The 25471-nt window shown below is 53.0% G+C and overlaps 9 protein-coding genes and 1 non-coding gene across 10 annotated transcripts; 4 read left to right on the forward strand and 6 right to left on the reverse strand.

Moving 5' to 3' along the window:
* Positions 1 to 1405: 1405 nt before the first annotated feature.
* Positions 1406 to 2269, forward strand: BDP55DRAFT_733726 (uncharacterized protein; the record flags this gene model as incomplete). Its single annotated transcript, XM_060580135.1, has 2 exons — positions 1406 to 1532; positions 1734 to 2269. 2 exons carry the CDS (start codon positions 1406 to 1408, stop codon positions 2267 to 2269), a joined length of 663 nt encoding a protein of 220 aa, XP_060423671.1.
* A 1124-nt stretch (positions 2270 to 3393) lies between these two features.
* Positions 3394 to 5486, reverse strand: BDP55DRAFT_621069 (major facilitator superfamily transporter). The gene is made up of 3 exons (XM_060571347.1): positions 5190 to 5486; positions 4836 to 5118; positions 3394 to 4785 (listed from the first exon to the last, which is right to left on the reverse strand). Exons 1-3 carry the CDS (start codon positions 5377 to 5379, stop codon positions 3582 to 3584), a joined length of 1677 nt encoding a protein of 558 aa, XP_060423672.1. The 5' UTR covers positions 5380 to 5486; the 3' UTR covers positions 3394 to 3581.
* Positions 5487 to 6878: 1392 nt separating this feature from the next.
* On the reverse strand, positions 6879 to 7177 carry BDP55DRAFT_681208 (uncharacterized protein; the record flags this gene model as incomplete). Its single annotated transcript, XM_060576166.1, has 1 exon — positions 6879 to 7177. A coding segment is annotated over exon 1 (254 nt), but the record flags the coding sequence as incomplete, so codon positions are not given.
* Positions 7097 to 7186, reverse strand: BDP55DRAFT_t312. Its single transcript has one exon. It is a non-coding gene; the product is annotated as a tRNA-His (tRNA).
* A 1170-nt stretch (positions 7187 to 8356) lies between these two features.
* Positions 8357 to 8749, forward strand: BDP55DRAFT_518055 (uncharacterized protein; the record flags this gene model as incomplete). Its single annotated transcript, XM_060567756.1, has 1 exon — positions 8357 to 8749. A coding segment is annotated over one exon (393 nt), but the record flags the coding sequence as incomplete, so codon positions are not given.
* Positions 8750 to 9763: 1014 nt separating this feature from the next.
* BDP55DRAFT_564103 (SDA1-domain-containing protein) lies at positions 9764 to 12044 on the reverse strand (the record flags this gene model as incomplete). Its single annotated transcript, XM_060570302.1, has 2 exons — positions 9764 to 11948; positions 11998 to 12044. 2 exons carry the CDS (start codon positions 12042 to 12044, stop codon positions 9764 to 9766), a joined length of 2232 nt encoding a protein of 743 aa, XP_060423675.1.
* Positions 12045 to 13045: 1001 nt separating this feature from the next.
* Positions 13046 to 16679, forward strand: BDP55DRAFT_637418 (uncharacterized protein; the record flags this gene model as incomplete). The annotated part of the gene is made up of 5 exons (XM_060572984.1): positions 13046 to 13164; positions 13227 to 13444; positions 13510 to 13977; positions 14054 to 16043; positions 16130 to 16679. 5 exons carry the CDS (start codon positions 13046 to 13048, stop codon positions 16677 to 16679), a joined length of 3345 nt encoding a protein of 1114 aa, XP_060423676.1.
* Positions 16680 to 16845: 166 nt separating this feature from the next.
* On the reverse strand, positions 16846 to 21478 carry BDP55DRAFT_681215 (uncharacterized protein). Its single transcript, XM_060576167.1, has one exon. The coding sequence runs from the start codon at positions 21084 to 21086 to the stop codon at positions 17160 to 17162; it is 3927 nt and encodes a 1308-aa protein (XP_060423677.1). The 5' UTR covers positions 21087 to 21478; the 3' UTR covers positions 16846 to 17159.
* A 414-nt stretch (positions 21479 to 21892) lies between these two features.
* Positions 21893 to 22717, forward strand: BDP55DRAFT_681217 (uncharacterized protein). Its single transcript, XM_060576168.1, has 3 exons — positions 21893 to 22015; positions 22143 to 22254; positions 22308 to 22717. Exons 2-3 carry the CDS (start codon positions 22188 to 22190, stop codon positions 22409 to 22411), a joined length of 171 nt encoding a protein of 56 aa, XP_060423678.1. The 5' UTR covers positions 21893 to 22015; positions 22143 to 22187; the 3' UTR covers positions 22412 to 22717.
* On the reverse strand, positions 22637 to 24623 carry BDP55DRAFT_681221 (mitochondrial carrier domain-containing protein). Its single transcript, XM_060576169.1, has 3 exons — positions 24218 to 24623; positions 23587 to 24006; positions 22637 to 23521 (listed from the first exon to the last, which is right to left on the reverse strand). Exons 1-3 carry the CDS (start codon positions 24385 to 24387, stop codon positions 23137 to 23139), a joined length of 975 nt encoding a protein of 324 aa, XP_060423679.1. The 5' UTR covers positions 24388 to 24623; the 3' UTR covers positions 22637 to 23136.
* Positions 24624 to 25471: the final 848 nt, after the last annotated feature.

Below are 25471 nucleotides of genomic sequence, written 5' to 3' on the forward strand. Positions count from 1 at the left end.
CTAGATCTCAAGCAGAAATGGCAACTCTAGCCTGCCCATGCACACCTTGTTCGAACTTCCCATGAACATCACATGCTGGTCGCGATAGCATCAAATTGGTGTTTTGTGTGGTGGTTGCAGAGGCCAAACCTTTTTGGCCCATTTGGCATGCAAAAGGACATTCAAATATTGCGCGCTTGTCGGATTCGCACTTTTGAACGTCATTTGCGGCATGAGTGCAGTGTGAAGAACCGATCTTGTCTTACCCTCCTGCCGAATCTAGCAGCTGTTTGTCTGTGTCGTGCATAAGCCTCGGAGCTATCCGCAATGCTGCAGAACAAACTTGCCACTGCTTGCATACGTCGTGGGACATATGGCAAATCATGGAGTATCTACCTTCGCCTTCACGGTAGTTGAATATGGAGCATCTGGAGCTTGAAATAAAGTCCGAGGGTCTTTTGCTGATCTTCCAGAACAGTGCAACGGTGCCTGACATATGTGTACACCTAACTAAAGGGGTGTAGCGGCAGTCCGTTGATCGCGCCTAGCAGTTTTTGGTCACATACGCATGGCCAGGGAATGAAACGGAAATCCGTGCATTATCAAGACTTAGCCTTTGTGTCATATTCGATACAGAATACGCTATCAGATCAACAGCTATGAAGTCTGGAATCAGCCTTCTACGCCAGGGCATGCTGCCAAAGTAGGCAGGAACTTCAATAACCTGTGCAATCTGGCGTGGTGAGGAAAGAATAATTTGTCATGAGACCGCAACCCTCAAAGACACCAATGTAGGTAGATTCCAAAGTACCTAGTAAACATGCAGATTTTCCAAGTACAGCAGCTGTCAATTCCTGAGGAACCTTTGATAAGTTGTGAAGTGGTTCTACTGGTGTTTCAAATCTTGAGATCGGCCTTTTCTTCCCATTGCGACATCAGGGCATTGTGAGCAGCAAAACAGATTGATATCGAAACCTGGTCCAAAGATTGGAAATCAAACAAAAGTATTCATAGGTTCCAGGCGCTCTTTTCCAGGCAGCAAACGGAACCATGGACAAAAGAGTAGTTGGGATAAGTTTGGCGCCGCCCAGGCAGGGATCATGTCTCTTGTCTACTTTTACCTCACTCATTTCTTCTGTGACAAGTCAACGATGTCCATTATTTCCCACAATCCAACGCAGAAAGTGAAGACATCTTCAACAAACCATCAAGCAGACGCAATGGTATAAACATGGAGGGAACAGTCCCCACTGCAACTCTCGCTCCTTCCGTATTTCATCGCCGCAGACAGCCCCATCTCATCAAACGCCACATCCGAGTTCCGAAAAAGAAGCACCCTCGCTACTACCAGTCCAGAATATTCCCAAAACAGGAAAGTCACATTATTCCCGCGATAGCATCTCAAGATAGCACCCCTAGCATCAGCATGTCGCGTTCCAGCTCCGGCAAGGTCAGCGCTTCCTCGGGCTCCGCGGCCAACCTGAACCCATCCGCTCAGCCCTTCACCCCCACGCGTCTCGACAGTTCTCCTACCAGTACTCCAGTTGATCACGGTATGTATATGCACAAGTTCGCCAATTACGGACATCTAAATCCTCCTCATCCTTACATGAGAGGTTTCGTTCCCCCGCGATTTCACGTGCTAGCCCCACCCCCACCGTTTGGCCACGCCGATCAGCATCCCGGATCTTCACATGGACATGGTGCCATCCCACCATCTTCATCGCAGCATAACGCTAACCTCCAAATCGCAGGCGATCTTGCCTACCACCAGGCCAAAGCTGTTGAGGCTGCAAACATGGCGGCAGCTCAAGGTATGCCTCATCCTGGCTACGATCCTACCCACCCTGCTCAGCCTTCATTCCCGCCTCACCCATTCTACGGTCCTTCCCCTTACGGCGCGACTCATGCGGCTCATGCAGGCCCGATGCCTCCTTCTCATCCCGGTCTCAACTTCCGTCCTGACAGCAATCTAGGCTCTCGGCCTCCCGGCTATAGCCCTGAAGATCATCGATCTTCTCCAGTTGATCCGGCGGCAGCAGTTGGCTATTCGAACTACAATCCATACGCTCAATACTTCCAACACACCCCTCCTGGTCCTCCTTCTACGCCAAGTTCGGCCGGTCTCTCGGCCGGTCCCTTCAACCCCCAGACCCCGCCCAACCGGAACAATAGACGCGGCCAAGCTGACCCCACTCCGCCAGCGCATACGTTTTCCGACGATGGCGAGTTTTACCCCGGTACTGACCCACGCTTGAAGAACCACTACCGCGCGCCAAACTCTCAGTGAGGAAGTTGGGAAACAAGAGGGTGGATTGTCGAGCTGGAGGTTGTACCGTTGCTACGCTGTGAGGCTGCGGAAGGTTCCGTTCGTTAACTCGTGAATGTCGACAAATGTTGCAGTGAAAAGGCGATGAGGTCACGTCATCGAATAGCAGAGACTCGCACTTGTGCTTGTTATCTGTCAGGTCTCAACTATGATCAATACCCTACAATTGCTCTATGGTTTATTTTCTTCAGTCACACAAAACTTAGAACCTGATGATAAAGCGTGGAGAGATGCTATGAGCTTTAACAACAGATAGCAGAACTCCTGCGCGTACGGCTGAAAACATTATTGATGCTAAGAGTTAGGTGGGCTTCCCAGCTCACAAGATTGCGACCGCTCTCAATAATACAAACACTTCCAACAGGTAGGCTCTAGAGATTTTAGTAGAATGATTGGAAAGTAGGTTCATGACATGATCCCTCCCGTATCAAAAGATTAATGTAAATACAATACGCCCAGCCGGCTTCTGGTGAATTGCGGAAACGGCAGAGTTGGTCTACTTAATTTGACTATTTGAGTAGAATCTATTTGTGTATACAGACAATTTCATATGACTCGCAGCTAGCAGCACACCAGTGAGGCTTCTCTAAATCCCGTCTTTCTCCAGGAGGATAGTATTTGTCTCAAAATCAGGCTGGGCAAGAGCTGCAGCCAAGTCGGGGCCGGCGCATGCCTTTAGCTCGGCGCGGTAGCAAAGGCATCTGAATAATAAGTGGTCACGTGGTAGTAAACCCCACGGGGAGGGAGTAAGGCAGGTATTTGAGCATCTTCTTCTGCCCTCATTCCATCAAGTGATATGGGAGACGTGGCAGAGTGGTTGAGAAGACGCCAGTGGAATCCGTCCTTCCTCGAGCTGCTTGAGCCAAACGCCTAACCTTTTGTCCAGTTCCCTACAGAAGATCATTTTCTTTCTCTTTTTTCAAGCCCCCGTCCCCGAGTCCTCCGTAAATTATTGGATGGAATGTTGATTTCTTGACTGGTCCATCCCACATAAGGTGAATCAGCCACTTTCCAATCTTCCGCAAAATCACGCTGGTTAGAGACCTAGTTCTGGAAGTTCCGTTTGATTAACATGCATGTATGTACGGATCATGAGAAATAGCTATCTGTCCACCACTGTGAAGTAATATGAAGGTTTAATATCCAAGCCGACAACAACAAAAGGGCAAAATCTACCGGGAGAAACCCAATGTCCTGCTAGCACCGTGATCTTGGCAGATGCTCTCCGTTAGATTCATCTGGTCGAGCATCGAAGGTAAGCACTACCACAACTTCACTTGGCCGCCTTCACTTTCCCAAATTCCAGCTTCTCCCACTTCATGAAACAACCACTGAGAAATGCAATAGCTCCCGCCGCCACAATTACGAATTGCATATCGGCAATCACACTCGCGACATCCTGAACGGCAACCGCAACCACCCGACGATCCGCAGCCGTCCAAATCTTGGAGTCGAGACCAGCCAGTGCTTCCCTGATATCATGATCGTTATATCCAAGCCCGGAAAGTGACGCGTGGAGGCGATTGAAGCCGAGATTCGAAAAGACGCAACCTGCCAGGGCAAGAGTGACCGAGATACCGCCAAGCTGAACCATGATGAAGAGCGCGGTAACGTCGAGACGACGGTTCGCAGGTACGGCCTGTGTCATGATGGCTACCCCGGTCTGCCATATACATCCGGTTCCGGCACCAATGAGGGTACTGACCCCCATCACCCGGGCTTCGGAGGTCTGAGGTGTGATCTGAGATTGGAGGCCGGCGCCGATCATTGCTAGGGCACCGCCTGCCACGTAAAAGGGGGCATATCGACCGATGACTGGGATGAGTCCGGCCATGACGATTGTGAAGACAATGAAGGTGAAGATGAAGGGAAGTATGCGGACGGCAGCATCGACTGGCTCAACTCCCTTTGTGAAGGCGAAGAACAATGGTGTGTAGTACAAGGCGATTCCGTAACAGCTGCCGGCAGCCATTGTTCCAAGGCCGACGAGGGCGACGGTTCGGCTCTTGAGGAGGTCGGCGGGGATTGCTCGGTGTTGCTTGCTAGTAAAGAGACAAAAGTATTGCTGCGCAAGATAGACGGCGTAGATGACACCCACAAAGACCCAGGCCACGATCGCTGAGTGAGATGACCACTCCCAAGTGGAACCGCTGAAGATGAGCGCGGAGCACAAGAGAATGAAGCCGGCCATGTGCAAGATGATACCGAACCAGTCGATGGTGAGGAGACCACCGACGAGGGGTGTATTGACGCCGACCTCGATGGGAGGTAGAGCCACGAAATTTAGGACAGCAATGACAGCCAGGATTGGTAGGTTGAGATACATAGCCCACCTCCAAGTGGCGCTTTGGTTCTCAGCAAAGGCTCCTCCGATGACAGGGCCCAGTGTCAGTCCAATTGCCCAGGAGACGGCCATGATACCCTGGACGCGAGGTAGTTCAGCTGGGGTTGTGAGAAGAACATTAACCAAAATACAGCTAGGTCACATTGTTAGCCAATATTAAATGCTCAAGTACACGTCACCTACAGCTGGTAGATTCCAGCGCCTCCGACTCCCGAAACCGCGCGGCCGATGATGACGGAGTTCATGCTTGTGGCGGAACCAGACACTGCTGCACCGATGAGGAATATCAAGGTGTAGGCGACTATTTGCAACTTCACGTGTCCCAATAGCGCCAGCTTGCGGACGAGAGGAACCATGCAGACCTGGGTTGCCGTGTAACCCGTCGCAACCCACGGCAGAAGATGAACCTGGCCGAAGGCTTCGTAGATCGGGGGTTGGATGTTCGCAATGTTACTGACATCGTATCCTAGATGTTGACGGTATACATTAGCTGGTGTTCGGAGTCTTTGTGAACTTAGAAGAAAGTGGTGTTCTCACCAAGCAGCATGCCTCCGAGGAAGAAGGCAGACTGTATGCATGGCCAGCGCCATACCGCCATGCCATCTCTAGGATGCCTGCTCTGTGACGCTCCATCGACAACTTCCTTGGTCTCTGGGAGGACGCTGCCCGTGTACGTGCTCCCTCGCTCGACATCACTCCCAGACGTGGGCTTTGTATCTGTCTCCATAGCTCCAAGGCAACCTTGTGTGAGATATGTATGGTCGTCTGAGTCGCGTGTAAGAGGGCCAAAGCCAAGCCACAGAAGGAGGTGCGAGATAGGAAGAACAAAACTACTGCAGTGTCTAAAGAGGGAAGAGAAAATCTAAAGGCATCGGGGCACAGTCTTCTGCATATAAGTAAAGCACTCTCCCATCGGAGAATTGGCATCTATCTGGGCAAGGCAAGGACGTGCCGTATCTCTGCTTTTACTTCGGACGGGAATGGCGGCGCCACACCCACTCAATTCTTACCGCCCGCCCTCTGCGCCGCGGCGGTATGCAGTTTGCTTCAGCCCGCCCCCGGGACGGGCCCCCAATTGCAACCGCGTTCCAACATGCAACATATTGTCTCCCAGCATCAAAGTCGCAGTGAAGTTCTATTCAGGTTGGATTAGCAGGGTGGCGGACCACAAAAGCCGTGTGATGAGATCGAGCAAACAACCAAATGTGGCAGAAAGCCCGAATCACAAACGGCGGTAATAGAGTTGGAACCAACGAAGAAAATTGACGTGCTGTCGATATCCCGGTGCTGCGCCGCACTCTGTTTTGCACCCAACAACGGAACAATTCACCCACAGGCAAACGCTTTTCTTCGATCGAGATGAGCGGTCAACAATTATCAAGTGTAATGCGGGATTGTTCTTACTACTTCGTACAGCCTGATTCGGTCATCGCAAAAAGCCCAATACATCATTGCGTGAAACACCAATTAAGCTTCAAATGAAGTTGACAGGGTCTCACGTCAGCCCAGCGACCCAATCTACTGGTATAACGTCTACCCATCTTTTCAAATTTTGACGTGTCGATAGGGCCACGGAAGGAGCCTCGTAGTGCCGGTTGTGGTAAGATTGTCCTCCCTTAGCGGCCGCAACCCCCGGCTTCCGACCGCGTGTCCACCTTGGTTGGACCGCTATGCCGGAAGGAATCCATGCAGTGAGATGCAGCCAGGGAGTTGTTGGCCCCCTTCGGCTTCAGCGAATTATAGGAGCCGTCAGGTTGGATGTGTGCTATTCCAATCTCGCCGGTCGTCTCATGTCGGGCGGCTGAACAGTCTTGGCAGAGGCAGAGTTAGACTCCCAACGGCAATCAGGTGGTATTAGTGGAACAGCACAGGATTACACGCGCATGCCGCCCTGATGTTGCGACTAATGAAAAGCCTGTGAATTGGTAAATGATGATGGCTTTCTATTTCGCTTGGACCGCCTCTATGCGTCGACGTTGTGTTGGCTCTAATTCAACCTTCCTGGAAAGCCAGGCCCATCAGGCGTGTCAGGGTAACCTGAACGATACAAGGTAGGATACGAAGGAATTCTTGGACCCCAATCTCTCCGAGCCAAATCGGACGCGATTCTGGTTATAATGCAACATCACGACTTCAAACTGACGTCTTGAAATTTGAAAATCGAAGCGAGACACAGTGGCTATTTCTTTCTTTCTACCTTAAGGTACTGAAAGCAAGCACACGTAGTTGAGTAGAGTATATCTCACAAGGCTTCAATTAGCATGCCCTGTGCGAAGACACCGGCGCAAGTATCCACATTCGGCTCCGCGTCCGAGGCCGGCTCCATCGGACGGCGTTCCAGGATCTTCAGAACCTTCACAACCCCAACAAAAACCACGACAAAGACTCAAATTAGGCTGAAATCCTTCATCTACGAACAGCAAAACAGGAAACAAAAGAATTCGTGCCCAGAGGCGGATTCGAACCGCCGTCAACACGGATCGCTGTATAGAAGAACCACAACGTATCATCCTAACCAACTAGACGATCTGGGCTACGGGTACTAGGGCCGTGAGCCCTTGCTTGACGGGGCAGCTCGAGAGTCACATTATACATGGTTGCAGTAAGCCCCGGTGCCATGCCGGCCATTAATACCGGCCAAAATGAGACCGGATACCTTTTTTGAAATCGGATTTTGCTTGAATATGCCGTTTTGTCATGTTCGATCCAATCTTCTCATCATCGGTGACGGTTGTGGAGGATTCAGCGGTAGCTCGTGGGCATGGCCTCAGGCTCCATCAAAGCTTGTAGTTGCTTTCGGCTTGAGCCTAGGTGTAGATCTTATTCTGAGGATTACTGACCCTTGATCGCCTCTGACAATCATATATTCGAATGTTCCATAAGCGGAGTGAGGCGCACATGAAGACTCGCGTATGAGAAGACATAAAAGAAATGCTCATTGCGGTCAAGTCGCCCATGTCGCTTGAGCCACGCCACGATCCTTTACCTCAAATGCTTTGTCCTCGGCGAAGCAATTGTTTCCATACTTGAGATGATATGATTGAAGGGACAAGAAGGATGTTCTCATTGTCATTCGGGTCAATGGACAATGAACTAGGTACTTCTTGTCACTTGAAAGCAATGAGAACCCAACACAAGACATACTGCTGTCATACTGTATTTAAGATAACAAGAAGTTAGATAAGACAGCATCTTCTCGGAGCATCTCGATCATCTCAGCTTTCCTTACTACGTTACTTGGGCCTCCAATATCAACACTGGTACTTAACCACCGCCGCGTTCCTAGCAGTATTACATCGTAAGTCAATCGTGCCCTCACTACACTAACAGCCTCTTCAGTGGAGACCAAGATGCCCTGCGGTACTCCCGGACACCCTGGTAAGAGATGGGCAGCGCTCCCAAGCCTGGATCAATCACGAAAGAGGCCAAAAAATATCCATATCAACACATCCCGTGACGGACAAAACACCCGTTCATCGACCTGTCCATTACCCCATAGCCCAGCAACAGACATCTTGTCGATCTACCGCCGAGGCCCATACGTCCCTCAAGGAGGTATCTCAGCAGTTGGCACTCATACCCAGCCAGTCCCTGAGTTCCTTCAACTCAACCCTCTTCAACCGAATCGGCCCTCTAGCGGCTTCTCAGTCACCCTCCCTCCTCTTAGATCCGTCATCGGCAACAACTCCCAGTATCCTGATGTTCAAGCATGCCGGACATGCCCCCAATGCGCTGAGACTCTCCTAGGCCCGGAACCCATCGGCACCAACGGCCAACCCGTCCCTACCGTATGCGAGAACTGCAAGCAGAGCAATATCAGGGAGCAGGTCCTCCGCAACATCGCCGCCGAGGCCCTCCTCCTACTCAGCACCGGTGTCGTTCCGATTCGCGACAACACAAACGAGGCACCAGCGGCCCCCATCAGCCCTCCGAAGCAAGATGACAGTGACAGGCTCTCCCAAGAATACCAAGGCTTCCAACCCCACAGACCGTTTCTCTGCGTCCGCTGTAAGAGATCGGGTGTGCCATGTGCCCCCGGACGAAGACGTTGCGCAGAGTGCATCTGCATTCTCGTCGCCTTTGGCCCAGACGATGGTGCCGGTCCCAAAGAAGGTAACAGTCAACCCAACCCGTTCAAAAACATCCCTCCCTCGTCACAGAACCTTACTCGACCGCCGGCTCTCTGTGACGTCTGCCACGCCATGAACGTGCCCGCGGGCACGAAGCGCTGCGAGGGATGCATTGCCCCAGATACCCCAAACACACCGCTGACAGCTTTCTTTACCGCGCAGGGAATTTGTGTCATATGTGAGCATAACCACGTAGTACAGGGTAAGTCCCACTGCAGGAAGTGCCTCTTCGAAGGGACGACCAGCGCCGAGCCCCTACGAGCCCTCCAGAGCCTCCCGGAAGCCGAAATCATGCAGTGCACTGGTTGCGGCCACCAGGTCCATCGGACCCCCGAGGGCCACTGCCGCGAATGTCGAGATAACCTGTCAAGCAGCAGCGAAAAGGACGGATCGATGGATGACGACGACAAGCCTTCGGAGCCGGTTTCCTCCCTGGGTACCATCTTGAGGAAAAAGTGCGGTTGCCAGAAGAACTTTGCTCCACTAGGTAGAATGCTGTGCTCAGATTGCCTGGCTGCTAAAAAGATGGTAGGATATTCGGGAAATTGGACTGCATGGAAGAGGACGCATTGGCCAAGACTGCACCCCGATCGGGAAAAGAAGAAGCATTGAGCCTGGTGTAAGTTCATGGCTCGAGTGAGGTGTATCGGTCAGAGTTGTGGTTGCCCATGTCGCTAAAACCTATGCAGCTCTGGTACGAAAAAAAGACGCGTCTGCTTTAGTTGGAGTGCTGCTGAGGGAGTGGTGAGAGGATGTTAGGACAGGCGAGCCTAGGTAAGTAGAGATAATTCAAAATGAAGCATTGTGCTGGCTGGATCCGGTCATGTACGACCTCACGGATATACATACCTAGTAGTCAAACTTGCGCGGAGTTGTCATGAACGTGAGCAGACATTTGGCTGAAGAAACTTGACTTGTTTGCATGCTGAACCCCAGAGCTTTTGATTACATACGCCATCATCCCCAAACTAAGAGCCGAGTCTATGTACCGTTGGCACGTCTACCGCCACGTTTACTCCTGTCAATGTGGCCCTGCAGCACCTTCTTCGTCTGCACCAAACTCCTCTTGTTTTTGTACTTGGCCTTGTTCAGCGTCATCATGAAGTTCTTCTGGCGCGCCTTCTCCTTGTTCGTCGAACTCTTGCCCTCGGCCTCCTTCTTCGACCGGCGGATGGCCTGCGTCGACTTGTGCTCTTCGCGGCCCGGCTTGCCTTCACTGGCCATCGCAACTCTCTCCTCCTTGGTCGTCTTGCGCAGCCTGGCGGGAGCCTCGATCTGTTCAGCCGTGAGACCATCGTCGGCGTGGCGGGCCAGAGCCTTTTCAAGCTCCTTTGAACGCTTCGTGCTCTTGCCCAGTGTCTTATTGAGACTGGCCTCCATACGCAGCTCCTGGAGCTTCGCAAGGTCGGCAGGCGTGAGAATAGTGGTTGTGGCGAGTTTTTGTATCCTCTCGAGTTCGTCGGCGTCGTCTTCCTCGTCTTCCTGCTCAGAGTCCGATCCGTCCTCTGCTGTCCTGCGCTTCTTCGGCGCAGGCTCATTGTCCTCATCGTCCGAGTGGTCAACGTTGATCCAGCCGCCCGAGTCGTCGCTGTCGTCAGAGTCCACTTCCCAGTCCTCAGACTTGTAGCCATCCTCGTCCTCGTCTTCGTCCTTGTCGGCGCCGTCTTCAGGCAAGCCCTTGGCGGCTCGCTTGAGCTTGCGCTGCTCCTCCTTGTATCTTGCCAATAGTTCGATGCCCTCGATGCCACCAACTGCCTCCTCGCCGAATCTCTTCGTCTTGATTTCTCCGCTTCTGAGACCCATGGACGCGTCCTTGCCTCGGTCCTTCCTCTGCAGCAGATCAGCACCAACCTCTCTGTACAGCGACAGGAGACCCTTGGCCGCCATCATCGTTCCCTTGTCTTTGCTCTTTCTGTATTGAACAAGATCTTGCAACAGTGTGTCGGTCATGGCCAGGGGCTGTCTGACGCAAATTTCACGAATAGCATTTAGACCAGCAGCAGCGACTTCGGCCGCGGCGGCTTCTGAGACGAATTCGTTGGCGATCTTCTGAATGAGAGGCTCCACCGCATCAGGGGGGACCAGGCTATGCGTTCCCTGAGCTAGAGAAGCCAGGTACGAAGTGACCGACTCTTGGCGAGGCGTAAGGAACTTGATGAACCACGAGTACAGGCTGATGATGGTCAACTTGTGAAGACCAACCAGTCGTGTAACCAGCTGCAGAATGAGGAGCTTGTTCTCCTGGGAAAACTTCGTCTTGGTGTTTTGCAGGTGCTTCTGGAAGACGGTCTCGGCAAAGCCTTGAGGGTCGTGCAGGAGGTGGAAGGCGGAGAAGTTGAGCGGGTGAGGCTTGCCCTTGCCGCGCTCCTGCTTGTGAATCTTGGCAACGGCCTTCTTGTACGCGTTCTTCTGCTTGTTGGACTTCTTGTTGATGCCGATCTGATGCTTCATCTTTTGCAAATCAATCTGCTCTTCGTCGCTGCTGTCATCTTCCAACTCCTCACGCTCCTTGTCGCCACCGAGGAAGAACCGAACGGAACCAACGACAACCTTTTCGTTATCGGAAAGGGCCGCCTCTTTCATAACGTCGACCGTCTTGGCATCGGTCCAGATTTGTCGCTTCCACAGCTCGCGGGTCAGCTTGACAGCCCAAACACCTTTCGGTGATGTGCGATCGGCCGTGATGAGGTTGTAGAGGACGGTCTGGATCGTGCGGTTGAGGGGGTGGTTCGTCGCCTTGGAGTTCGCATTGCGCATCTCGGTGAGGATCTTGCCGAACAAGAGCGTTCGCAGCGTCTTGCTGGGCGACGAAACGAGGATGGGGAACAGCGTCGTGAGGTAGTACGTTGAGTCGATGACGTCCTTCTTACGGAGGAGCGCCAAACTTCCGACAATCTTCTCGCGCAGCTCGGGGTGCAGGACCTCGTGGTGCTGCAGCAGGATCGCCTTCAAGTCGTCGGGGAACGCGACGGCGTGCTTCGGGTACAGATCGACGGTGTGCGCGAGGAGATCGACGAGGTTATGAAAGGACTCGGTGTACTCTCTCGTCGCTGTCGTCGGTGAGACGAGGAAGACCTCGCGCTGACTCTCGTACTGGCCCCATTGCTGAAGGAAGTTCTCTTCGTACGACTTGGGGTCGCGGCGGATCTTGTACTGAAGGCCGGCGCTGTGCTAGTTAGCAATTGAGCATTTCGGGAAGATCGCACGCAACTCACAAGTCGACATCGACCTTCTCGAGGGCGGTGACCTTGCGCTTTCCCATGGTTGCTGTTTTCGCGGCTGAAGTCGACGGGTTGATCGGTGTCTGAGCGACGGCGGGGGACTTGGCCGTCAAAAATCTCGACGTCGGCAACTTTTTTCGCTTATCGTTATCTCATCTTATCGGACATAGTCAGCTTATCGCCCAGCGCTGAGAGCCAATTTGGTGGGCCCGCTGAGCGCCCGTCTCCAACCGGAGGCAGGCACCCAGGTACATGTCTTCCTTTTCCTTGAGACATCTCAAGAGTACCTATTTGAGAGTGCCGGTCCTCACATCCAAAGACTAAGGGGAAAGCCCACGTCGGTTGAGCAAGGATATAGTCATATTGAGACCCTCTCGGCTGAGTCTTGGTGTACAGTACCTTAAGAATTGGGGTATTGGGGGTACCCAGCACAGCAGGGACAATTACGATCCGTCCTCCACCATAGGTTAGGTAGCTTGGAAATGTCATAGGCGGCCTACTCTGATAAAGTAGTTCGCCACACTTCGTACGGCAACCAGAACCTTTGCTGCCTATGACTTTTCTTGGGCTTCTATGTGATCAAAAGGCCCATGCAGGCTGTGCGCTGTGCGTTCGGCGCTTGTACAGGCGATACACAGAGGCGACCGCTAGCCTATCAAACTTTGGTGATACACAGCTTCATCGCTTTAGGACTGGCCGTCTCCATGATTCTCGCAGCTTTGACTAGCAGTGGCACTTCTTAATGAGCCTTGGCAAAGACCAGGCAACCAATCTCTGTCGCTCATTATCTGCCATGTAGCAGAAGTCCCAACCAACTAATCAGGCTATCCTTTGCTCAACGCCGTTTGTGCAAAAGGTCTATCTCTCCAGACAATCCATCCCTTATAAATTGAAGTATCAATCTTATCAGAATCGAGCATTTAGCATCCTCAGTTGTGTACGCCAGCGCATCACTTGCTCCCACCACGCGACTTCCGTTGAGCCAAGACATCATCGACTTATCTTTTGCTTTTTCATATAGATCGCTCAATGTGCCAGCGCCATGTCTTCCATCGAGTGGAAACGTTTGAACGATGAGATCACCCAACTCTACGTCACTGAAGATAGATCTGCGGAGGACACAATCAGGACTTTGAACCAGAGACACAAGCTCAGAATAACGTATGTAAAACAGTGTGTCTATTGTGTAAAACTTTGCATATCCTACTTCTAACTTGGAAAAGTATCAAGCAGTTCAAAAGGCGATATTCAGGCATGAAAAAGCTGCGCGCCAATGAATGGAGAGCCATCAAACGAGAGATGCGGAAGCAGAAAGCCGCAGGCAAGGAATGCCTGGTCTTTCTTAATGGGCGCCAGCTTGCCCCGGAACGGGTTGTCAGAGAGATGCGTCGATATAGCGGCATTCGCGGTCAAGATGTAGAGGATGGCAGTGTCCCACTTGGTGAGTAGCCTATATTAAAACCTAATTCGTCATTGTTTGAGCGTCACATCTCTAATACACACTAGACATCGGTATTGATACCACAGATCAGCATCGGGTAGAACTACGCACAAAGGGCCTCTCAGAGAGCGATATCTCGGCAGGCGTCGGATCGAGCGTTGCACGACTTTGTTTTTCATCAGATGCCACTTGTGTTATAAAATCTCATGGCACAAACTCAGCAAATATTGATTCTTTACAGGAGACCTTCCTCGATATGGACGGGAACGACCTAGACATGAGCGCCCTATTGGAGAACGAATCACCGGATCTGCAAACCGTGCAGACCATGCTTTGCACACGCAGTGATCAAGCAGGTGTGCACGGCAATAGTGGAAATACGACATCAGCCATGACTCAGCGACCGTTTCCAACGCCCGAATTCTTCATGCCGGGATACGGTTTTCCTAATCCAAGCATGGTCCCGAAGTTTCGCTTCAAGATACCAGCTCGCTTCTCGAAGATGTTGCGTAGTATGGCGGGGGATATTCCTCGTACGTAATGGCCAAAACACCATGGCATACCTTACTGCACTTATTGCCACTGGAACTTCGCTGACGACCGCCGTAGAAGTGAATCACATCATGAAGTATTATCTCAAAGGGGAAATCAAAAGTCGTGCCTCCAACGTCAACCAGCTCCGGTGGCTAGCCCGGCTGGAGACACGAAATCCTTATTCTGGCTGGACAGCTCTGGCGAGTGGTGACACTTCTCTACGTCTCATGAAGCCGATCTACTCCATTGCAGAGGACGTTCTCTCTGGCGAAGGCGGCGACGGGAGTTATCTTGAAAACGCAGATGCAAAGAATTGCCACATTGCTATGTGCAAAGATCAGTGTTTGCTGAATTTATTCTTTGCCGTTGTTCTACATCTTATCTGCAACAACATCGCAGGGGTTTGTGCAATACCATCACTTCTTGAGTGGGCGACAGAAATGAATGTCCTGGATCAACTTGCAACCTACTTGAAGATTAATCCAGGCGACCCCGACGCTTTCTTAGAGGCAGCTATACGATGTCTCCAACTCGGCCTGGATAATTGCACTCCCTTGTCCAGATCGCACTCTTCTCAATCCTCATGGTGGGAGCAGCTGATTGAACTTTTCGACAATAAGGGACTGGGATTTTCCAAAAGATTGTCCTCTCTTCTCCTTCATGCTATTGCAGATACCACATCAGTCTCGTCGGCAAGAATATTACTTGCCAATGGAGCTGATGTCAATGTTACAGCACCCATCACACATGATCATAGAAGGTTCAGGGCTCATCAATCCTCTGACATCTCTTTGGGACCCCCACTGTTCCAAGCTATATATTCTACTCAATACGACATGGCAAAAGTCCTCATCGAGGCAGGGTCGGAAATCGACCGTTGCTATAATGGGAGTTCTCCTGAAGTATCTTGCAACGCTCTCAGTATTTCCTTTTCAGAAAGCAACCCGAAATTTGCCGAAATTCTGCTGGAGAAAGGAGCTCAAATGCCCCCATCGATCAAAGTCGATTTATGGCCCATGCGGAGGCTTTTGGAATCAACTTGGAAGTTTTACCCATGTCCGCTTCTTCGACAGTGGATACTTGATCACTTACCCCTCATTGATCTTGTCGTCAAAGCCGCGGGTATCAGTAGCACTGAGCTCTCGAAAGTTCTTCTAGCACACAACATCCTTCAGGAGGCAGCTTTGGAGTGCGCCTTACGTCGAGCCGTCAAGGCGGGAAACGTTCTTGCTGTGCAAACGCTACTCCAACGTGGCGTGGATCCGAATCCACCTCCATGCCAAATTGAATGCTCAAAACGTCTAGGGATTGACGAAGAATTGGTAGCAGTGGCACCAATATGTTTGATCGATAAGGGCATTAATGAAGATGAGAGACTCGACATCATGGTTCTCCTCTTGCGAGCTGGTTCAGACATGCCCGATCAAATTCTCGATTATCTTCTTTTCGAACTTGGAGGGAACTCTACAATACTCTATCCTCTTTTAGTACCCCGCATATTAGCGACACCAATACTTGGAGCTTCCGCTTTGGAGAATGCAGTCGATTGGGGCCTTTCTCACTGCAGCCTCCTTCTTGATCACGGGGCTCCCTTAAACTACCATGGACGCGGCGGAATGAGCTGTTTACAACGAGCGGCAGGCAAAAACAACCTACTCCTAACACGTTTCCTCCTCGAAAATGGTGCGGATGCGAACTTCGCTGCTCATGAGGATGGAGGACGCACGGCGCTGCAGAGTGCTGTCGAACGCGGGGCAACTCCAGTCGTGGAATTTCTCCTCAGTGTTGGAGCAAATATAAAGGCTGCTCCGGCGAAGAGGAACGGGGTTACCTTGCTTGAAGCCTTGGCCAAGTCTTCTTTCTTTAATCTTGACTTATCCTCGAAGTTAGATCAGTTCCGAAATTGGGTGGCCAAGGGTGCGCCTATCAACCGCCCAGATGGAGATGACGGCAAGTTACTACACTACTTCGTCCGGTACTTCGATCATGCGTGCCTGGAAGAAGCATTAGTCTTAGGGGCAAAAACAGACGCCAGATGCCACGAGGTTCAGGATGAAGAGGCCATGTAGCTTGGAAAGGCACCAAGACCCCTCTTCAACTTGCCGCGTACTTGGATAAAGTGGACGCTGCTCGCTTATTACTTAAGTATAGGGCAGACATCAACGCGCCTCCGAGTGGTGCCTACGGCAGAACCGCATTGCAAGAAGCGACTTGTAATACCAGTGGACGGTGTGGTCATGAGATGATGCAGCTTCTGCTTTCCTTCGGCGCAGATGTTAACGCGCCACCTGTAAGGGAAGGCGGCATCACGGCCTTACAGGGGGCAGCAATCAGTGGCGATTTGGGGGCTGCCAAGATGCTGCTGGAGCGAGGAGCAGATATCAACGCCCCTGCCGCAGCTGAGAATGGGAGGACGGCGATTGAGGGAGCTGCCGAGCACGGCCGCCTGGACATGGTCCAATTTCTGCTCGATAATGGCGCTAAAGGGGAGCACGAGACTGGGTTCTCCAAGGCCATTGATCTGGCAGAGGCAGAAGTCCATTTCAGGATTGCAAAGGTTCTGCGGGCGCATGTTGAGACTCCGGCGTACCCGGACCTGGCTTATGGAGAGAGTAGCGATAGAATTGCTATTGGACCTCCTCCAGATTTTGTAATATCGGACGAGACCTTGTATCATTTTGATTTCGGGTTCATGGAGTAATAGAGGGACTCGGTGGGTAAGGGCACAAATATTTTAAAGTAGTCAAGTTGTTGAAAGTAGGAGATAAGAAGGCAACATGTACAGTTTCTCTTACACACTTACTTTGCGGTACTTTTCAGAGACACTGTATGTACGAAGTCATTTCACAGGACAAAAGGCACAAATGTGTGAAATCCATTTCTTATTACCAGCTCTGAAAAGTTGGCCTCACCACTCTCACTACATATCTATATACAATCTCCCCGATACCAAACTCGTCTAACACCGCACGTATATATACCACCCCCCTTCTGAAAAAGACTGACTGACTGGCTGGCTGACTGATGTGAAGAATCATTCAATGCATGTGCGTTGCGTAAACAGGACGTGGGTGTGATATCATAACACTTTGTTTCATTCCTTCTTCTCCTTCCTTCCTAGCCCCTTCATTTCACATTCACTCTTTGACTCTTCTGAAACATCCTAACTCGTTCGCCTCTTTCACAGCTCGTCCCGTTCATTCTCGTCCGTATCCTCCATATGCTCCAGCTCAGTCTCTTCATTCACATCGATATGTGTTTGTTCATCTGCGACGTTTTGCTCCACGTCCTCTGCGACAGGCAATGCCGTCACCGAGGCTAGCTCCGCGTCAGACTCAGCTTCATCCACAGACTCTTCGACTGGTGACACAGTCTCAAAAGCCGATGGTTCTTCAGTCTCGGATGCATCCTCTGCAACGAGAGTAGCAGCGGCAGCTTCTTCGACAGACCCCTCGGCCGCTCCAATCATGGTGTCAGCCTCAGTCTCGGCCTCAGCCTCGGCCTCAATCTGAGCAACCTCAGCTGCAACGCTCGCAGTAGGCTGAACCCTCACAACCTCAGTCTCAGTGACAACAGCCTTGACCGTCTCCGTCACAGTCTCAATGATACGCACCAACTCTCTGGTAGTAATCGTCTCATGAACCGGAGTAGGCGAAGGAGCCCTGAGTTCCTCAGAAGAAGAGGAAGGCGAGGCAGTCACAGAAGTCTCTTGCTCAACGGCAGAAGTCTGCTTAGTAGCCAAAGTAGACGTACTTTCAACATCCTCAACGCTCGCAACAGTCTCAAACTCAGACTCAGACACAAAAACCTCCACACTGAGCTCAGGTGCATCAACTTCAGGCATGTCAACCTCAGGCGTAGGCTGAACAACAACCTCCACCGGAACCTCGGACGCCGTCACAGACTCCACAACAGCCTCAATACTCTCCATCAACGGCGCCTGTGAAGCCTGCGAAGCAGTCACCTCAGCCACGGGCGCAGCATGATCGACAAACTGCCCATCCCAATCCTTCACCTCCCTTGGCGCAGGGCGAATAGCCATGAACAGCACAAGCAAACTCATAACCACAATAGCAAGGTTCTTCTTATCCTGCATGAATACCCGCGCAGCCTCAAGAAGTAACTCCCCGAGCCCCGCGTTCTGGAAGGGTTGTTGGCGCTGGTGGTGCTGGGCGTAAGCTTCCTCTGGCGGGGGCGGAGACTGGTGATGTTGGTGGTGTTGCTGCTCTTGATGGTAATGAGGTTGTTGAGGTTCCGGCTCGGGTTGCTGTTGCTGTTGTGGGGGAGGAGGGGACCGAGCCGAGTACGCGTCGTGGTGCGATGACGCGGGTCGAGATTCGGGGGCTGGCTCGTGGTGCTCTGGTTCAGGCGCCGGAGGGTGTCCGTAGATCTCACGCATGCGCGCCTCATCGCGGAGACGGCGTTCCTCGCTTTGGTCGTAACGGGGCATCGGCTCCGGGGATGGGGGCCGGATTTCTTCTGCCGCGGGGGGAGGTGATGAGATGGGGACGTGGGCCTCGCTTTCGATATAGTTTGGCTCCAGCAGGTTCGTCTCCTCAATATGCGACTCTTCATGCAGAGGTTCCTCCAGGTCAGGCATATCGCGGTCAAAGTCCGACATACCGCGCTCCTCGGGCATGTCTCTCCCCTCAGTTGACTCGAGGATGGTAGGATCGTGCTTGACCAGCGACAACTGCTGAGACTGCGCGACAACAAGACGCTCCAGCTCATCCAGAACAGCTGACTCGACGATGGGCTCAATCTCCACGTCAACGCGCTCCATCTCCTTCCAGCACGCAGCCCAGGCGCCGGTCCTCATAAGGCCGTTGCTAGCGTACACCTTGATGCGGAAGATCTTGCCGGGGCCGAGGGACTCGTAGCGGATCTCGTGGCGGCACGTCTGACACCAATGCGTCTTTACAAGCGCGCTCTTGCGCCTGGACTCTTCCTCGTACTCGTCCTCGTCGCTGTCCATGTCCTCGCCGAGCGTCATTTCGTTGGAAGGGCCAATGTAGTGCCCGCACTCGAGAACGCGGGCCCTCCGGCGAAGAGGGAGGTCGAGGGCTTCCAGCAAGCGCTCTTCAAGGATCTCGTAGTCGTCTTGCGGGTGGGAGAGGAGGATGCCGCGCTCGCAGACAGTATCGGCGACGCGGTCATGGAGGTGGTGCCAGGCTTCGCGGAGGGTCTTTGCCTCCGGGGAGAGGGTCTCTGAGGACGTCTGCTCGAGGATCTCGGCCCACTGCCAGCGGAGCGGAAGGAGCGTGACGTGCAGGAGAACGAGCGGAGCGGGCTCCTTTTTAGGGTTGAAGCGGGTGGGTGTCTTGCGACCCTTGGGGGAGTATTGGGCGGACACGTTGGGGCTGCCGAGGCGGGAGATGGTCGGCACCTGGGAGCGCTTGCTCGATCGCGGCGAGTAGGAGCCGGTCACGGAGGGCGCGGGAGATGAGTATTGCAAAGCCCGAACGTCGGAGGGAGAGCGGAAGGGCATCCGGGGCGCGCCGCGGATGGTGGGGACGAAGTCTTCCTTGTCGTAGTAGGACATCTCGGACACGGAGACGTCATCGGACATGCGAGAGAATCTCTTGGAGGAGCGGTTGCTCGTGTCCTTGTGATGATCGACGTTGCCGTCAAAGGAACCGAGTGAGCTGCGCGGGCTGCGATCGCTGAAGACGTCTGAGTCGCCGTGCTGGGAGGAGCTGTCGCCGCCGTCCTCGGTATGGGTGGGTCGATGGTGTGCGTCGCTTTCCCGCCGGCTAGTTTGTGATTGTGTATTGTAGGACTCGCGACGGCTTGCCCGAGACTCAGTATTATAAGACTCGCGGCGGCTGGCGCGGGAGTCGGTGTTGTAGGATTCACGGCGCGTGCTGACGTCGTAGTGTAACTCTGTGCCATTGTTTGTAGATCCCGTGGAATCATGCCGAGAGTGTGATCTGTTTCTCATGGTCTCCATGGTCTGAGCCTCGAGTCGCTCGAGGACCTCCTTAGCGGCAGCTTGAATGAGAGCTTCGGTACGACCGGAAGCGCGGCGGAGAGATGATGAAGAGCGGCTGGCTTCCTGAACGGCGGCGGGCTCATCATGATCCTCACCGGCGTCTTCAACGGCAGTAGCTGGTGTTGGGGTCTCGTCGGAGTCTGTCTGGGCCATGTTGAGTGAGTCTGCGACCTGCTCTGCCAGTTGGCTGGTTGTGATCTCGGCCGCGGAGCCAAGTGACCTTCCCCTCTCAGCCTCTTCGACTTCAGGCTCAGGTTCTGCGGCGGGTGTAGGTTCTTTCTCGGCCTCAGCCTCGACTTCGACTTCTACTTCGGGTTCGGGCTCTGCATCAGCTTCTGGCTCAGCTTCTGGCTCGGGCTCCGGCGGAGAAGCATCTTCCTTGTCCTCCTCAACTTGAAGCTCAGGTTCCGTCGGAGGCGTCGTTTCTACTGCAGTTTCCTCAGCCTCAACGACAGCTTCGGCTTCGGCCTCAAGCTCTGCCTCTGGTTCAGGCGCCGACTCTTCTGGCTTGGTCTCCTCCTCAGCCGCTGGTTCGGGGGTATCCTCCGAGATAGCCTCTTCAGGTTCGACCTCCCCCATTGAAGGCTCCTCTTCAGGTGTGTCTTTGATATCGGTATTCGCAGACGAATCTGCTAGTGTTGTGTCAGGTTCTTCTGCCGTTGTTGCTTCTGGCTTGTCCTCTGGAGTATCTGTGTCTTCCGAGGCAGGTTCTGTCTCTTCAACCGTGGCCTCGGGCTCTTCAGGAGCAGCTTCTTCCGCAGGCTTCGTCTCCTCGGCCTCTTCGACTGTTGTCTCGGCTTCCTTCTTAGAAATATCCTCGTCATCAGCCTCAGCAGCAACCGCCCCGGCCGTCGCTGAGTCTTCCTCCTTCTCGTCTTCCTTTACATCATCCACCTCGGTCTTTGACTCTCCCACAAGAACCGCAGGAGTCTCGTCCTCGACATCATGTATATCCTCCACCGTCTTCACCTCCTCGGCCCTGGCAGCACCAGCAGCGGGGACCTCGTCGTCCATGAGTTCGGGCTCGACAGCTTCGTGCGCGGGTGTCGTCAAGCAAGACTGATCAACATGGATCTCAAAGTCGAGATCCTCGGGTTTCGGCCCGGATCGTAGCATCTATCTCTCTTTCGCAGAGTAGACAGACAAGAGCAATCCCCGATCCAGAGTGAGAATAGGTCGACCGTAGACGCGGACGGGAAGGAAGCAAGCAAAGCGGTAAGCTGAGATAAAAGCGGGCTTTCAGGAATGCGGTGAATTGGGTTGGGATAATCCTCCTTTGCTCTTAAGAGAGCAGAAAGAGAAACACAACGTCAAGAATGTGAGGAAGTGTGGGGGTGGTACCCTATAATTCCAGTCTGTTTATGAACCCCCCGGTTCGGGACGGGTCGAGGGAGCAACCGGTTTGGAGGTGTGGTTCGTTTTGGGCGGTTTGGGTAACAAGTTGTGGTGCTCTTGTCAAGGTGGACCTTGGTTCTGAAGAGCAGAGTTTCCTAGTGTTGACTTTGAACATACGCAGTGGACAGATCGAGGAAGAGAGAGAGAGAGAGATGTTCGGCTAATATGTGATGCTTCGTTGTCTCCCGGTGGTTGGTCAAACTATTTCAAGTGGGCTTCTTCCTTTTGGCGCCGGTTGGGCATCAGATGGGGAAGCACGAAAAAAAAGCTGCGGTGAGAGTGAGGCGCGTTCAGTCTACAGAGTCGGGATAGGCCCAGGGTGCAATCCTGCATTTGCCTTTGCATTGACAAGTGACGGGAGTGGCTGGCGCATCGACGGGGGGTTGCGTTGCGTGAGCTCATCTGTTTTGTTTACTTCCGTTGCCGGGTCGAATCACGGGGGGGGAGGAGTGTAGTGGGTGGACGGTCACTGGTGACGGGGTGGGGGTGGAAATTTGACCCGCTTGTTTTCCTCCTCGCCCAACCATCTTCTTTTCGCCCAATTGGGTTCTTCACCTCAAAGTTCTGGACACGATGGAAAGTCTTGAATTCGGATGGTTGGGGGAGGGTACTTCATGTACGAATCTGCAGTGTCCATTCGTTTCTTCGTGGTAGGTTTCTAGTTTCTATCTGTCGTGGTCTTGTTGTTGTCAACACACTTTCATGAAGGAGTTCTTGGGCTCTTTACCGGCAACTTCCTCGACGGCCCTTGATTTAACACCAAGACGTCGTCGCCAGCTCGCACAGCCTATTTGACGTCATCTATCAAAGTCCGATAAGTAGATGAGTACGTACGGAGTAGATGGTTCTCCCATCAACGGAAAAGCCCAGACTCTCTCCATTTTGAAAGGTACCTGTCTCCAGGGGTCAAAATGTCGGTGACCGCGTCTGATACCGTCTTAGCCACCCGGATGCTCCATCCGGTCTTCCCATCCTATCCGCATTTTCGCTCATGGTGCTCCCGTTTTGGCGGCGTGGCATGGGGCCCAGTTGCCGGGCCGCTTTGACCGGACAAAAGTCAATCCAACTATCTGTATCTGTACTCTGCGACTAGTGAATTTTGGAAATGAATGCTTTGACGATCGTGACAGCTTAGTTTCGATCTTCTTGCTGGCTGTTGAAATGACATGTTTTGATTTCGTCAGCGGCTTGAGCGCATTGTCGTTTACTTGATCGCCAGGCTAAATATCTATCCTCTAATACACCATCAGTCACATCATCAAGTCACGGCATGGAAAATCATCTGAGAGGTACAAACTCCCGGTCTATGATTGCAAACTACAAAGCGACTATTATACAACCCTCTGGCGGGCCAAGCCATCTTTTCGTCTATCATGCTCTATGCTTTCTATGATAGGCAGTTGCTGAAAAGATTTCCCAAGTCCCGACCTCCTCCAAGGAGTCTTGCTGAACAGATGAAAACAAGAAGAGTTTGCCCAGGCCCGATGTTGTAGTGACCTCAGCCTTTTTCTTTCTTTCGTGTAAAAAAGAGAAATTTCTAATGCAGAGAAGCAATGCTGCTTGCTGCTGTGAGAGGATATCATAAAATGTGGTTCCCCGCCGTTTAGTGTTTCATTCCTGGGTTATACAATCCCGGATCCAGGGTGATGAAGAGGGGACGAAGGAGACATCTCTGTCCTCATCCAGAAACCAGCACCATTCGTCTTCATCTTCTTTGCCAACCATCATCATCTTCCTCTCGCCTCGTCTCTCCGGTTCGTCAAGTCGTTGTTTATTTGGAGATCTCGACACCGCCGGTAGCACCGAGGGCCTTCTTGAGATCACCGTAGATGGCGAACTGACCGGCAGTGAGGGTACCGACCATGAAGAGACGGGCACCGATACCGGTGTAGGAGCCGCGGATGCCGAGCTCCTTGGCGATCTTGATGAGGCGGGAGGTGGTGCCTTCACCGGGGAGACCCTTGGACTTGTTGATCTTGGAGAGCATGGTGTCGGCGGGCTGGGAGACGATGGCGGCGGCGAAACCGGCCATGAGACCGGAGCCGAGGTTGACAGCGGTCTGGGCACCGTCGGAGAGGGTGTTCTTGGGGTACTTGCGGAAGATGGCCTCGGAGACCTTCTCGAAGACGACGAACTTGGACATGGTGTAGGGGATCCTGAAAAGGTATTGTTAGTTTTTTGGGCTTTCTGATACCCAAAAAGAGCAGGATGTGGTACGTACTGCTTGAACAGAATGGGTCCGAATCCGGCGTAGAAGGCACCGATACCCTCGTTCTTGAGCATCTTGCTGAAGCCACCGATGAGACCGTTGGCGTAGGTGGGCTCGGAGACGAGACGGATACGGGTGGCCTCAAGGGGGCACAGGGCAATGTCGGCGAAGAACTCGGCGGCAGCGGAGGAGGCGAGGTAAACAGCAGTGCGGTTGTTGACGGCGTTCTCGTAGCCGATCAAGTTGATGGACTGCTGCTTGAAGAACTCGTATCCACCGAACTTCAGGGAGCCCTGGAGGAAGTATCCGGCAGCGGTAGGTCCGAAGCCGGTGAGAAGAGCGCCGGCACCCTCAGACTGGATGACCTGCTTGAAGCCACCGATCATACCGCGGTTGTAGGTGGCGGGGTCAAGCTGGATTCTAGTCTTGACGCTGTGTATGCCCATGTTAGCCATCTGTGCCAATTACATTGTCACACCATTGCGGTCCGTCATGGGCAACGGCCGCGGTTGAGCGGAGCTTCTCTGGCAGATTGCGGCCTTTCTCTTTAGCCCGCCAATTGGGCTTGTGAAAGAAACGCTCGCACCAGCCAGGGAGAAGATTCTCCCCCCAAGCTGAGGAATCGGCAAGGGAAAACACCTACACATCGACAGGAGTGAGGGCACCGTGGGTGACGGAGCAGCAGACGGCACCGGCAAGGGCGAATCTGGAGTAGAGGGCAAGGCCGGAAAGCTGGCCAGGGGCGGCAGCGGTAGCCTTCTCGACGACGGCATCGACCTTGGCCGAGCCGGTGGAGGGAACTGAAGAGGCCATTGTGGATGTGATGTGTGAATCGAACCGGAGAAAAAACGACAAAAGGCTGAGTGGGGAGGGACTTTTCACGAAGAGCCGCGCAACGGGATCGTGAGGTTCAAGGGGAGGAGGTGATGGATGGTTAAAAAAGGGAGAACTTTTTTTTTTGTTGTTGTCGAGGGACGGGAAGTCAAGGTGGCCGGGGAAAAATTGTGAGGCCTTTTTTTAGCGGCGCCGCGGCTGGGGGGAGGAGCGAGCTAGGACCGAGACAGGCGCAATTGGGAACTTGTCCTTTGCAGCGGAAAAGATTGGCTCGGGATTACTCGGGTACCCGCGATTGCGCACCAACCATCGAGATACGTACTCCAAGCCAGACCTGGACGCAACAGGGGTAAGCTCTTGCTCGGTCTCTCGGAAAAATCTTTGCGTGGCTAGTCGCTGGTCGGCCAAGGTTTAGCCGGGCGGTCTTCCCGGAGCATCGCTGTCCAGCACCTCACTCGCTGCAGTTCAAGTTTTTTCTTTCGTTTCCTTCCAACGCAGCACGCAAAAAAAGGGATCCACCCATCCACTTAGCGCCCTCCATTGACCCATGTGTTTCCCCGTCAGTGTCGTCAGAGCTGTCCGGGATGGCATCTGGACATACGGTACGGATGCCTTCCTTCAGCAGCCAGCTACCTTATCGCCGTTGCATGCAATTCGTGATAATTACCTAATCTTCAATCTTGGTATTCTTGGACGTTGGCAATTCCATCGCTAAACGGCACCTACCAAGTCGACGACAGCCCAAGTCCTATTTCGTACCTACATCTTACGTCCCTGAAACATCTTCGCGATGCCCGGCTTGGTGTAGATTCGACACCTGCGTCAGAGTCGCCCTCCATCATGACTCAAATTCGCCATCTTTCCGCCCGCCATTTTGGCGGATGAGGTAAGCGCTCGGGAAGCTCTCCGCCCACCTTACCTCAGAGTGACTAGACTTAGCCGCCAAGCATCCTTCGGCTCCGCTGCTCCGATGCCTCCGGGCAGACAGCCGGCAACCTACAGACGAGAGGTAACTCCTTCCGTGACCTAGAAATCGATTCGAGATGTGTATCAGGTCATGAAT

The sequence above is a fragment of the Colletotrichum godetiae genome, assembly GCF_030913485.1.
Source record: "Colletotrichum godetiae strain CBS 193.32 chromosome Unknown BDP55scaffold_67, whole genome shotgun sequence".
NCBI classification, from domain to species: domain Eukaryota; kingdom Fungi; phylum Ascomycota; class Sordariomycetes; order Glomerellales; family Glomerellaceae; genus Colletotrichum; species Colletotrichum godetiae.

Coding starts and splice junctions, on each gene's coding strand:
- BDP55DRAFT_681215 (XM_060576167.1), bottom strand. CDS start 21,086: ATGCTACGATCCGGGCCGAAACCCGAGGATCTCGACTTTGAGATCCAT.
- BDP55DRAFT_681221 (XM_060576169.1), bottom strand. CDS start 24,387: ATGGCCTCTTCAGTTCCCTCCACCGGCTCGGCCAAGGTCGATGCCGTC. Junction 24,007..24,217: donor GCCCTCACTCCTGTCGATGT/GTAGGTGTTTTC, acceptor GGGCATACACAG/CGTCAAGACTAGAATCCAGC. Junction 23,522..23,586: donor GGACCCATTCTGTTCAAGCA/GTACGTACCACA, acceptor ATACCTTTTCAG/GATCCCCTACACCATGTCCA.
- BDP55DRAFT_681217 (XM_060576168.1), top strand. CDS start 22,188: ATGAGTACGTACGGAGTAGATGGTTCTCCCATCAACGGAAAAGCCCAG. Junction 22,255..22,307: donor GACTCTCTCCATTTTGAAAG/GTACCTGTCTCC, acceptor ATACCGTCTTAG/CCACCCGGATGCTCCATCCG.
- BDP55DRAFT_621069 (XM_060571347.1), bottom strand. CDS start 5,379: ATGGAGACAGATACAAAGCCCACGTCTGGGAGTGATGTCGAGCGAGGG. Junction 5,119..5,189: donor CCTCGGAGGCATGCTGCTTG/GTGAGAACACCA, acceptor GTCAACATCTAG/GATACGATGTCAGTAACATT. Junction 4,786..4,835: donor GGCGCTGGAATCTACCAGCT/GTAGGTGACGTG, acceptor AATGTGACCTAG/CTGTATTTTGGTTAATGTTC.